Consider the following 14,426-nt stretch of genomic DNA (forward strand, 5'->3'; position numbering starts at 1 on the left):
AAGAGAAGAGGGCTGCGTCCAATCACAAATAGCTTGAACCTTGACAGGATCCATTTCAATGGAAGAGGGGGAAAAAATATATCCCAAAAAGGAAATCCTCTGTACCCCAAAAACACACTTAGAACCCTTCACACACAGAGAATTAGACCGCAAAACCTGAAAAACCCTCCTGACTTGCTGGACATGAGAGTCCCAGTCATCCGAAAAAATCAGAATATCATCCAGATACACAATCACAAATTTATCCAAATAATCGCGAAAAATATCATGCATAAAGGACTGGAAAACTGACGGAGCATTAGAAAGACCAAAAGGCATCACTAAATACTCAAAGTGGCCCTCGGGCGTATTAAATGCGGTTTTCCACTCATCCCCCTGCCTGATTCGCACCAAATTATACGCCCCACGAAGGTCAATCTTAGAGAACCACTTGGCCCCCTTTATGCGAGCAAACAAATCAGTCAGCAACGGCAATGGGTACTGATATTTAACAGTGATTTTATTCAAAAGCCGATAATCAATACATGGTCTCAAAGAGCCGTCTTTTTTTGACACAAAGAAGAAACCGGCTCCTAAGGGAGATGACGATGGACGAATATGTCCCTTTTCCAAGGACTCCTTTATATATTCTCGCATAGCAGCATGTTCAGGCACAGACAGATTAAATAAACGACCCTTTGGGTATTTACTACCCGGGATTAAATCTATGGCACAATCGCACTCTCGGTGCGGAGGTAACGAACCAAGCTTGGATTCTTCAAAGACGTCACGATAGTCAGACAGGAACTCAGGAATTTCAGAGGGAATGGATGATGAAATGGAAACCACAGGTACATCCCCATGAGCCCCCTTACATCCCCAGCTCAACACAGACATAGCTCTCCAGTCGAGGACTGGGTTGTGAGATTGCAGCCAAGGCAATCCTAGCACCAAATCATCATGTAGATTATACAGCACCAGAAAGCGAATAATCTCCTGGTGATCCGGATTAATACGCATAGTTACTTGTGTCCAGTATTGTGGTTTATTATTAGCCAATGGGGTGGAGTCAATCCCCTTCAGAGGAATAGGAGTCTCCAAAGGCTCTAAATCATACCCACAGCGTTTGGCAAAGGACCAATCCATAAGACTCAAAGCGGCGCCAGAGTCGACATAGGCGTCCGTGGTAATAGATGACAAAGAGCAAATCAGGGTCACAGATAGAATAAATTTAGACGGTAAGGTGCAAATGGAAACAGATTTACCAAGCTTTTTAGTGCGCTTAGAGCATGCTGATATAACATGAGTAGAATCACCACAATAGAAACACAACCCATTTTTCCGTCTAAAATTCTGCCGCTCGCTTCGGGACAGAATTCTATCACACTGCATACTCTCTGGCGACTTCTCAGTGGACACCGCCAGATGGTGCACTGGTTTGCGCTCCCGCAAACGCCTATCGATCTGAATAGCCATTGTCATGGACTCATTCAGACCCGCAGGCGCAGGGAACCCCACCATAACATCCTTAATGGCATCAGAGAGACCCTCTCTGAAAGTCGCCGCCAGGGCGCACTCATTCCACTGAGTAAGCACAGACCATTTACGGAATCTTTGGCAGTAAATTTCCGCTTCATCTTGCCCCTGAGATAGGGACATCAAAGTTTTTTCTGCCTGAAGCTCCAAATGAGGTTCGTCATAAAGCAACCCCAAGGCCAGAAAAAACGCATCCACATTGAGCAACGCAGGATCTCCTGGTGTCAATGAAAAAGCCCAGTCTTGAGGGTCGCCCCGGAGCAAGGAAATCACAATCCTGACCTGCTGTGCAGGGTCTCCGGCAGAGCGAGATTTCAGAGACAAAAATAATTTGCAATTATTTCGAAAATTCTGAAACCCGGATCTATTCCCCGAGAAAAATTCCGGCAAAGGAATTCTCGGCTCAGATACAGGTGCATGACAAACAAAATCTTGCAAATTTTGTACCTTCGTGGCGAGATTATTCAAACCTGCAGTTACACTCTGAAGATCCATTACAAACAGGTGGACACAGAGCCATTCAAGGGTTAAGAGGAGGTAAGAAGCAGCTAGACAGCAATTAAGGGCTAGGCAGCAAAACTCTGAGGGGAAAAAAAAAAAAATTTCCCTTCAACACTTCTTTTTCTCCTGCTTCAGCCCAAACAATTAACACTTTGCTGGCCGGTCAAACTGTCATGATCTCAATGGCAAGAGAACATAGCATAAGCATATATAGGAACTAGCTCTTGGAAGATGGGAACTGAGCTGACCATGAACTAAACCTAACGCACAACTAGCAGTGGCCGGGTAGCATGCCTACGTTGATTCTAGATGCCCAGCCCAGCCGGAGGACTAAATAAAGCTAGCAGAGGAAAATATTAGTCCTAGCTCACCTCTAGAGAAATACCCCGAAAGGAGACAGAGGCCCCCCACATGTATTGGCGGTGAGTTGAGATGAAATAACAAACGTAGTATGAAAATAGGTTTAGCAAATTTGAGGTCCACTTACTACATAGCAGAAGACAGAAAGGACACTTTCATGGTCAGCTGAAAACCCTATCAAAAAACACCATCCAGAAATTACTTTAAAACTCTGGCATTAACTCATAACACCAGAGTGGCAATTCCCGTTCACAAGAGCTTTCCAGACACAGTAACGAAACTACAGCTGTGAACTGGAACAAAATGCAAAAACAAACATGGACAAGAGTCCAACTTATCTAGTAGTTGTCTAGGAGCAGGAACAAGCACAGAGAGGCTTCTGATAACATTGTTGACCGGCAAGAAACTAACAGAGCAGCAAGGTTATATAGCGACTCCCACATCTTGATGGGAACAGGTGAACAGAGAAGATGAAGACACCAGTTCAATTCCACCAGTAGCCACCGGGGGAGCCCAGAATCCAAATTCACAACACCTGCCCCCCCACAACATCACCACACATAATGCCGCCCCCCACCACATCACCACACAAAATCCCACCCCCACCATATCACCACACATAATCTTGCCCCCCACCACATCACCACACATAATCCCACCCCCGAGCACATCACCACACCTAATCCCGCCCCCTCCACCACATCACCACACATAATCCCGCCCCCCAACACATCACCACACATAATCCCGACCCCCACCACATTACCACAGATAATCCTGCCCCCACCACATTACCACACATAATCCTGCCCCCACCATATTACCGCACATAATCCCGCCCCCACCACATTACCACACATAATCCCACCCCCCACCACATTACCACACATAATCCCGCCCCCCACCACATTACCACACATAATCCCGCCCCCCCACCATATTACCACACATAATCCCGCCCCCCCACATTACCACATGAGGCTCTGTCCCCACACATTACCACACGAGGCTCCGTCCCCACACATTACCACACGAGGCTCCGTCCCCACAGATTACCACACGAGGCTCCGTCCCCACACATTATCACACGAGGCTCCATCCACACACATTACCACACGATGCTCCATCCCCCCACATTACCACATGAAGCTCCATCCCCACACATTACCACACGAGGCTCCGTCCCCACACATTACCACACGAGGCTCCATCCCCACACATTACCACACGAGGCTCCATCCCCACACATTACTAACACGAGGCTCCGTCCCCCCATATTACCACACGAGGCTCCATCCCCACACATTACCTCTCGAGGCTGCGTCCCCACACATTTCCACACGAGGCTGTATCCCCACACATTACCATACAAGGCTCCATCCTCACACATTAGCACACGAGGCTCTGTCCCTCCACATTACCACTCGAGGCTTCGTCCCCACACATTACCACACAAGGCTCCGTCCTCACACATTACCACATGAGACTGCATCCCCACACATTACCACACGAGGCTTCGTCCCCACACATTACCACATGAGGCTCCGTCCTCACACATTACCACACGAGGCTCCGTCCCCACACATTACCACATGAGGCTTTGTCCCCACACATTACCACACGAGGCTCCGTTCCCCCACATTACCACACGAGGCTCCATCCCCCCACATTACCATACGAGGCTCCCTCCCCACACATTACCACACGAGGCTCCGTTCCCCCACATTACCACACGAGGCTCTGCCCCCCCCACATTACCACACTCAGCACTTCCTTTTTATGTAATTCAACCACTTCAGCCAAGGTAAACGTACATTTAATTGCATCCGCATTCTCCCAAACAAAATGAGCCAAGAAGAGTCACCAGGTCCATCTCACAGGCCGCAGGAAAATCCGGACAACGATGCAGTAGCGGATCGACAACAACAATTTCGACAAAAATTAGATAGCAATGAGCATGCCAAGCGTTAGCTGGCTGGAAACGGCTAGTTTATTATATGTTTCCTAAAAATATATGATGCATTTCATAACATGTCCCACGCACAATAGCCAAACATGGTAAGTGAATCTGGTATATCGTTCGTTGATTCACTTACCATGTTTGGCTATTGTGCATGGGACATGTTATGAAATGTATCATCTATTTTTTGGAAGCTTATAATAAATTTTGCCATTTATTTGGAACTTTAAGTGTGCCGCAGTTATTTTTGATATATATACAGTATTTTTCTCCAGAGCACCTATTCTTAACAGAGAGCACCCCCTATATATTTTTTGTTTAAAAAAAAAATACAGATCATCAAAAAATTTCCCATTGACGTGTCAGGAAAGATAATTTGTGATGTCTGAACCTGAGGATCATATTGATTGACTGACATGTAGTGTATGTTGTACTGTCCGATACCTCGGCTGCTTTAACATTGTATTATATGCATCCAAAGTTTAAGCTTCCTATCCATTATCATTAATATAAAGCTCCCACCAGGACAGATGAAGCTCTCTTGGCCCCTAAAGTTAAAGGTACAAAATGTGTTAACTCTTTCAACTTTTCTGCATTTCGGTGAGACACCACACACTTATGTCATGCTTTTGACCACAATCACGGCTTTTCTGGGAAAGTCCCAAAAGCTGGATTGCAAATACATTGGGGATTAGTGAAACCATGCCCCAAAACTGAGACACATATTAGAATCGTTCTTATTGTTTTATCTACATTTTTATGTATAATTTTGCTTTTTATTTTTCAGTTGCTGCATTGTTTTTACCACTACATACAAATGTATACCCGTGTTGTAAAACTTAAAACAAGCTGTATTGACCCCTTCAAGGTCCATGATGTACCGTTACATCAAAAAAGCTGGTTTGGCTATATGGAGCAGGCTCAAGTGCTGAGCCAGCTCCATGCAAGACAGATGCTGGCTGTATTATACATCTGCCTTGAAGTGCAGTATTCAGAGCTAGTTCTGATTGCTACTGTTCACCCCTGATCTAAAGCTATCAAACATTAACAGTAGCATTTAAGACACACGGTCCTGGCCATAAGTCTTGCCACTGTCTGCACTGAGAAAGCTGATCAGTGGTGGTACCAGGTGTTGGACCCCCACCAGTTGGATATTGATGACTTATTTTAAGGAAATGTCATGAATATAAATGTAATGGACCAACCCGTTGGCTTCCATGTTGGTCTTCCTATGAAGTCCAGCTGGGCTTTATTAGAGTCCATGATTTGTTGTATGGTTGACTCAACTTCTTAAAGAGAACCTGTCAGCAGGATTTTGTTCAGTAAACTACAGACACTGTCAGGTTAGCGCCATTATACTGATTAAAAGTACTCCCCAAATGCAAGAAGGAAGCTGGGAGACCGGGGAGTAAAGAGCTCCTGAAGAATGAACACCTGAGGTCTAATGGCACTGTAGGCATGTGCCTGCCCCTGCCTACACTTTGTGACAGCCCTTACTAACATATCTCATGAAAAAGAAGCTTTGCAGCATCCATCTTAAAGGGAATAATTTACACCACAATATAAAGAATACAAATATTGTCACCTTGGAGTTCCTTGCTGATGCTTAAATGAGCTGTGTGGTCCTAAACTAGAAGTCTGCAGTCACTCTTTGTTACTGCAAACTTGTGAATCCTCACGTCAGGTGTACTGCGTGCTGTAAGGATTCTCCAGTGCTGGCGCCGGGAATGAGTTGTTATATGACCACATGTATGCGATATGCATGTTCCCAGCCACATTCTGACTAGACTGTTTCCGGTCTCGCTCATTGCACTTGCATTAAATGAGGTCGCACGCATCCAGTCAGAAAGTGGCCAGGAGTGTGCATATCCATACGTGCGGTCACATCACTGCCCGTACCTGGCCCTAGCACAATAGAATCCTCACAGCTCGCAGTGTGCACAATGTGAGGATTCACAAGTCTACAGTCACTTAGAGTGACTGCAGACTTGTAGTTTTCGACTGGACAACCTCTTTAAATGAGTCACAAATAGCTTTTCATAAATTATAGTACATTATGTATAAAGATCACAGGGGCTAAAAAATCAGTCGTGGTCATGTTATGCACACAGAGGTGTAAAACTTTGCCCAACGTTGAGTCCATCTCATGACATGGACAGATTTTTAACCACAGAAGTGGACAATGATGGTTCCTATTTACCAATTGCTAGCAGAGAGAATAAAGCTGTGAGGAATCTGCATAGAAGTACATTGGAAAATAAAATACATTTTTCATGATGCAGACAGAACACAGAAGCTAGAATAGAATATCCATTAAAGTTGTGGGTGGTCGGGTTTCACAAGACAAATATAAAAAAAAATATGCTTTTATTTTTTTTTTTTATCAGGTCCCAATATTAGCAAGAGGTCATAATTTCCATGACCTACATGTATATGCGCATGGAGAAAACCTCAATGTGAATGACAGCAAAAAGATTATGATTCATGACAGAGGTATTCCATGCATCATTCACAGTGATAAGACAACCTACAAGCCAGGTGATACAGGTAAGTGACTCACGGAAAGGAAAAGCAAATATATTATTTTACTCACTTATATAGAACCATTAATTCCACAACGATTTCCAGACATTATCAGACACTCCACAACATTATATAATGGAGGCCGTACAGATGCAGAACACTGCTGAAAGTCCACTCACACATCAAACATCCACGAGGATGGGGCAGACGCTTTGTATGAGGATTTTATATGGTGGTCACACTCATACTTTTATACTAGCACCTTTTTAAGGGAATTTGTAGCCAGGTTTTTGCTACCCTATCTGAGAGCACCATAATGTAGGGGCAGAGACCCTGATTCCAGTGATGTAGGACTTAGGATATGTACACACTACATATTTTAAAAGCCAGCATACCCACATCATTTTTTAAGCAGGAGTCCCTTCAGGAAAATGCCAGTTGTATATTCTGAAGCGTCTCCTCTGGCATCTTTTTCATCTTCATGTATATAAAATAATGCATGGAAGCCGCTTAAAGAATAGTCAGCTCATTTTTTTTTTTGCGGCTTCATGGCTTTTAAAGCCTGAAGTAGTTAAATAATTCACAAAACATGCAAGATATGTACAGCAATTGGTTTGACATTGCAGTGGTACATATAATCATTATGTTTAACGTTTATTCACCTCTTTTTCATGTGGTTCCAAAATGGAATCTCCCTGAAAAAGACATTGTGTTCACAAACCTTAGCTTGCTGCTGTTTTGAAAAAAATCCGGTTCATCTATTCTCTGAATGCTGAGGTCAATAAAACCCACCCACACTATCTATTGACAGCTTCCTGTGTACACTGTGCATAGGCAGAAAGCTGACAATCAGTGGTATCAGCGGGGATATACCAAGCTCCTAAATATGGAGGACTGCATAGCAGCAGGTTTACTAGATGACTAGAGAGAATACAAGAACTGACACCTTATTCTTCCACAACATACCAAAGTTCATCCTACAAATATAATAAACATGATGTATTAGCAGATGTTTCGGCCAAAGTTTGCAACCCAGTGTCAAGGAAGCTAATCATCTTACAAGTCACTAACCAAAAAACAGTGGGATACCAAATTAAAAGTTGTTGTTTTTTTTTTTTTTATTCCCGCTGCTCTTTTGAGTATGCTGTGTTTTGATCAATTAACATCCATCATACCGTTCCAGAGATACGGGACAATATATTTGCTGCTACTTTTTTTCAATAGTTTTTTTACTAAGGCGATATAGCTCACAGGATTCTCGGGGGCATGTCTTTACCTTGCTCTGTATATTAGCCTGTTAACCATATCCCCTTGGTAGAGATTATAAAAATGAACACTTTATAAATATGCTCATATCTCTGAAACCTTATGTTAGATTTAAAAAAAAAAAAAAAAACAACTGAAAACAGAATACGCAGTGGAAATAAAATAAGAGCAAGACCTGGTCACTTCGGGTCCTCTTCATTGTCGATGCTTGATTTATTGGAAACAGTTGTCAGTCTAATGTCTATAAAAACGTTTCAGCGTTCAACCCAAATAAATGTAAACATAAAACATCGACCAAACAAATTTCTATCTAACGGAAATGATCACATAATATAGCAATACTGTATCCAATAGGAGAAAAGAACATAGCAGCAACAACCTAATAATAAAGATACAATAATATAAACTTTGTTAAATAATTATAACAATTACTAATGAATGGAGAAAAGATCTGGGAAAAGATATAAACGTGCATCAGGGGAAAGAGCATAAAAATCTCATAAAGATCAGTAGATTCCTGACATAAAAGGTAATGTATCCCCCTCAAAAAATGTGCTCTCCCAGATAATGTAGATAGTGTATAAAGAAACAACATAATGTGAATTGGCAGCGATAAATTAGGAAATAATATAAAAAATAGCAATTCACAATAAGAAAAATAAAGTGCATTAGACAAATATATATATATATATATATATATATATATATATATATATATATATTAGACACCTGCTTAGATTAGAAAGGGTTACTATACACTATAGATTAGAATAAACCCCATTATATCAAGGATACATATAATCAGTAGTAAAAAACATCATATAACAGGTAAAATGATATAGCCAAAAAATGGCCATAATCTATATTCAATACCATGAGACATGGCAGGCCAGCAAAAAATATATATCCTTGGAGAGACAGAATAATGGAGAGGCACAATCACCTCGACACGTGTTTCACTGCACTGAGCTTTATTCAGGAGGCGTGACAAATACTCATATCTCTAGAACCGTATGGTGAATTTAAATAACAAAACACAAGAAATGGAATACTCAGTGGGAATAAAATAAGAAAAAAATACTCACTTTTGACCTGGAGACTAGGGTTGAGCGAAACGGATCGGACATTTTCAAAAATTGCCGACTTTCGGCAAAGTCGGGTTTCGTGAAACCCGACCCAATCCCAGCATGGGATCGGCCATGCTGTCGGCGATCTTCACGCCAAAGTCGCATTTCGTATGACGCTTTCAGCGCCATTTCTCAGCCAATGAAGGTGGACGCAGAGTGTGGGCAGCGTGATGACATAGGTCTCGGTACCCACCATCTTAGAGAAGGGCATGGCAGTGATTGGCTTGCTTTCTGCGGCATCACAGGGGCTATAAAGGGGCGTGCACGCTGACCGCCATCTTACTTCTGCCGATCTGAGCATAGGGAGAGGTTGCTGCAGCTTCGTCAGAAGCAGGGATATTGATAGGGAGGAAAGAAAACCCCCAAACCGCTTGTGCTGTAGCGATTTCCACTGTCCAACACCACCTTTTCTTTGCAGGGACAGTGGAGGCTAGATTTCTGTGCAACAGCTCTGTAGCTTATAAGGCTCCCTGATAGCTGCATTGCTGTTTGTTCGCCGCTGTGCAAACCAACTGCTTTTTTAAAAGCAAAAGTCCTGTTGCTCCTTTCTGCACAGTTCTATTGTTTGTTTGTCCACACTTTTGTGTGCAGCAGTCCTTTTTATTGCTGGCTGCCATACTTGTCCTGAGATCATTGTAGGGAGATTGTTATTGTAGTACAGTCCCTTATTTTTATATATATATATATATATATATCTTCCAGCCACTTTCTGCCACTTATACTGTGTAATGTAATACAGTGGGCCTGTTTTTTTTTGCAGCACTGTCCCACACATAAAAAGGGAGATTTATATTGCCACTAAGTCCATCTGCGTCAGTCCTGTTTGGCGTATATCTGCCAGCCACTTTCTGCCACTTACACTGTGTAGTGTAATACAGTGGGCCTGATTTTTGCAGCAGTCTCCCACACATATAGAAAGGGAGATTTAAATTCACAACAAGTTTACATACACCTTCTACCTTGTTTTACAGTACCATATAACGGTTGTTAGTTTGGTTACATTTTCCCAAGAATGAGGAAGTCTGGTGGAAGAGGTCGTGGCAGGCCCGTATCTGGCCAAAACCGTGTGTCAAAACCAAAAACAGTTTTAGGACAGCGTGGCCATCTGGTGAAAGTAGCATAGTGTGCAATGCCTGAAAAGGTATTCGATAGTAGGAAGAGTGCAGACTGGCAATTTTTTAACCAAGATCTGAATGATCAGTGCAAAGTTATCTGCAAGAAATGCTCAAGGACCTTTATCAGAGGGCAGAATGTCAAAAATTTAAATACAACGTGCATGCGTAGACATTTAACCAGCATGCACTTGCAAGCCTGGACTAACTACCAAACGTCCCGTAACGTTGTTGCACCCACTCACAATGAAGCTAGTTAGCAACGCTACATTGCTTCCCTCACTGTAAGCCCACCATTTAGGACACCACCTGCAGCAAATGCGGAGGTATCGTTGCAAGGCCAAAGCAGTCAGGGAATCACCAGGTTGTTGGTAGGAAACACTGTATGTAGGGCAACAGCAAGAATACCCTCACCAACCCTCTCTCAATCTGCCATGTCCACAACCCCCCTGCTAGTTCCACCATATGCAGCTCTCCAGTCATGCTCACCCTACAAGAGACTCTCATTAGGAAAAGGAAGTACTCATCCTCTCATCCACGTACACAGGGTTTGAACGCCCACATTGCTAGACTAATCTCGTTAGAGATGATGCCCTACCGGTTGGTTGAAAGCGAAGCTTTCAAAGTCCTGATGGCTTACGCAGTACCACGCTATGACCTACCCAGTTGACACTTCTTTGCGAGAAAAGCCATCCCAGCCCTTCACCAGCATATCAAAGACCACATTGTCCATGCACTCAGGCAATCAGTCAGTAGAAAGGTGCACCTCACAACAGATGCATGGACCAGTGTTGTGAATTTGTTCTTGGGCTCTGTTGTGAATTTGTTCTTGGGCTCCCTCTGGTGGCCTTTAGCTTTATGACTGGTCTTGGCTGGGTTAAGCTGTTTCATTTTTGCTGCAGTGCTAAGCGAGGCCTATTTAAGCCAGCTGGACCTTTACTTGTTGCCTGCTGTCGGTGTATTCAGTCCTGATTCATTGCTCTCCTGAATATTCCTTGTGACCAGTCTTCTGCTAGGAGAAGCTAAGTTTGCTTGTTTATTTGCTCATGATTTCCTTGAAAACATTTCTCAGTATATTATGAGTTCAGTCCAGCTTGCTTTTATGTGATTTTTTGCTCGCTGGTTAGTTCTGGGGTGCTGAGGTGCTCCCCCCACATCGTTAGTTGGTGTGGGGGTTCTTGCACCCTCAGCGTGGATATTTTTGGATAGGGTTTTGTACTGACCGCATAGACTCTTTGCTGTCCTCTGTCTATCTAGTGATTAGCGGGCCTCCTTTGCTGAATCTGTTTTCATTACTGCGTTTGTGCCTTCTCCTTTACTCACTGTTATTATTTGTGGGGGGCTGTTCTATACTTTGGGATTATTTCTCTGAGGCAAGTGAGGCTTTGTTTCTCTTTAGGGGTAGTTAGTTTCTCAGGCTGTGAAGAGACGTCTAGGATTTCTAGGTACGTTCCACGGCTGCTTATAGTGTGTGCGGTAAGGATCAGCATTGCGGTCAGTCTAGTTACCACATCCCCAGAGCTCGTTCTATATTCCTACTTAGCTGGTCAGATTTGTGATACTAAGCCACAAGGATCATAACAGACCAGTAGGCATTGCCAGGGATGTTACGTGTCCATTACGGCACACTGGGTTAATGTGGTGGGTCAACAGGGGACAGCCATAGTGGGACAGTTCTGCCTAGCCCACGGTCTAGGAAACAGTTGGTTGTAGGCGTTTGCCACCCCTCCTCCTCCAGCAGAAGCAAAAGCTCGTCCACAGAGCGCAGTCGCATGACCACTCCATCCGCAACTACCACTGTTGCACACGAGGTGTCCCATTATGGAACAGCTAGTGGTAAGCGTCAGCAGGCTGTGTTGGAAATGAAGGGTTTGGGTGACAACAGACACACCGCGGAAGTTCTGGCCGAGTTCTTGCAGCAAGAAACACATTCATGGCTGTGCAGCGTAAATCTTGAGGCAGGCAAGGTAGTCAGTGATAACGGAAGGAATTTTATGGCTGCCATAGCCCTTTAACAACTGAAAAACATACCTTGCCTGGCTCACACCTTGAACCTGGTGGTGCAGTGCTTCCTGAAAAGTTATCCGGAGTTACCAGCCCTGCTCCTGAAGGTGCGAAGACTTTGCTCGCACATCCGCTGGTCGCCCGTACACTCCAGCCGTATGCAGAACCATCAGCGATCATTAAAGCTTCCCCAGCACCGCCTAATAATCGACGTTGCAAAAAGGTGGAACTCCACACTGCACATGCTACAGAGGCGTGCTGTAATGTATTTGCACATTAAGGAGCAGGCGTCTGCAGCCGAGGATGAGGGAAGCCTTGATGACAGTCAGCCATTGTCTGCTCAGGGAACTCTCCTGGACTAGGTGGCGGAGGAGGAGGAGGATGATGGGGATGAATATTTATGGGAGGAGGAAGCTTCTCAGGGGGCAATAGAAATTGGTGGCGTTGCAAGGTCAGGTACAGGGTTTTGCGGGAGACAAGTGATGTTGATTTGCCAGAAAGTGCTCCTCAACCCAGCACAAGCAGTGATTTGACACCTGAAACATTGGCCCACATGGCTGATTATGCCTTGCGTATCCTAAAAAGGGACACCCGCATTATCAAAATGATGACCGATGACGATTACTGGTTGGCCTGCCTCCTGGATCCACGCTATAAAGGGAAATTGCAAAATATCATGCCACATGAGAACCATGAGCAAATATTGGCTACCAAACAAGCAACTCTTGTAGACCATTTGGTTCAGGCATTCCCAGCACACAGCGGCGGTGATGTTTCTCACACGAGCTGCAGGGGGCAACATGGCAGAGGTGTTAGAGGTGCACAAATCAGAAGTGGCGTTGGACGGAGTGGTTTTATGACCAGGTTGTGGAATGATTTCGCAATGACCACAGACACGACAGGTACTGCTGCATCAATTCAAAGTGACAGGAGACAACATTTGTCCAGTATGGTTACGAACTATTTTTCCTCCCTTATCGATGTTCTCCCTCACACGTCATTCCCCTTTGATTACTGGGCATCTAAAATAGACACCTGGCCTGAATTGGCAGAATATGCATTACAGGAGCTCGCTTGCCCAGCTGCTATGAACCAATCATGGATTTCTAATTATTTTGCCCCACCTTCCCCTGCTGACACGTAGCTTTCCTGTAAAAAGGTCTTGCTTTTGGACTCCTCTTACTGACTCCATTTGCAGCTGCTGAATGTCCACCATAGGCCATTTTTACACCTCCCTAAATGGGCTGACTCCCCCCACGGGGCCGTGGTCACCACCTGGCGCAAGCACCCGTGTGAGTGCCGTTTGCCTGGACAGGTGGGTGTGCCCACTCTTGGGTGACGGCACTGGCACAGGGTCCTTCATAGTACAATAAAGTATCTCTGACGGTGGTGGTGCACAACCAACATCAGACACACCGGCGTAATATGAGGGGCCCTGGGCCAGTACCGCCGCCCACGAGAGAGTGTTTCCCCCCAGCTCAAACTATGCTCTAACACTTGCAAAACTTACTTCTCCCAGCCCCACCACTGTGTAGTCTGTGCTGTTAAATCCTTCAATGGCACTGCCAATACAAATTTGTTGAAATGATAGATGATAGTAAAAATATACAGGGGCCCTGCCCTCCATTTAGACCTGTGAATACTGTGCGCAAACTACCACTGTCTGCTACTCAGCAGAGCAACCCACCCCTGTACCTAGCTTTGCCACCTGTTTATTTAGGAACATTTTTTTGCAGACATTTAGCCCACTTTACTATTTTGGCCAACTTACTGTGTCAGCCACTTCTTCCAGTTGTCCTCCACCGAACAAAGCAGTGCCGCCAGTTTACTCCTGCTACCAGCTTGAGAAAGCGGCGTGGTAGTGCCGTGAAAAGCGCGTCGGCGCGCTTTTTTCTGGCGGGACTCCTATCCTTTGCCCTCCTTGTTGGTAAGCTTACCTACTTTATCCATCAATCTGCTTTGGATTATTTATTATTGCTACTCTAGCCCTACCTTGGTTGCTTGATTATTTTATATACATCTCAGCTTACCATCCTTACTTCCCACATGGGGTTTTTA

General features: G+C 44.4%; 1 protein-coding gene across 1 annotated transcript in view; it reads left to right on the forward strand.

Annotated features, from left to right (window-relative positions):
- LOC143769710 (alpha-2-macroglobulin-like protein 1) overlaps positions 1–14,426 on the forward strand; it is a 321,408-nt gene that overhangs the window by 24,736 nt on the left and 282,246 nt on the right. Inside the window, exon 3 of the mRNA XM_077258496.1 lies at positions 6,724–6,883. Within this exon, the coding sequence (XP_077114611.1) occupies positions 6,724–6,883 (160 nt within the window). The remainder of the gene's footprint in view (positions 1–6,723; positions 6,884–14,426) is intronic.

This window comes from Ranitomeya variabilis, chromosome 4, assembly GCF_051348905.1.
Source record: "Ranitomeya variabilis isolate aRanVar5 chromosome 4, aRanVar5.hap1, whole genome shotgun sequence".
Classification (NCBI taxonomy): domain Eukaryota; kingdom Metazoa; phylum Chordata; class Amphibia; order Anura; family Dendrobatidae; genus Ranitomeya; species Ranitomeya variabilis.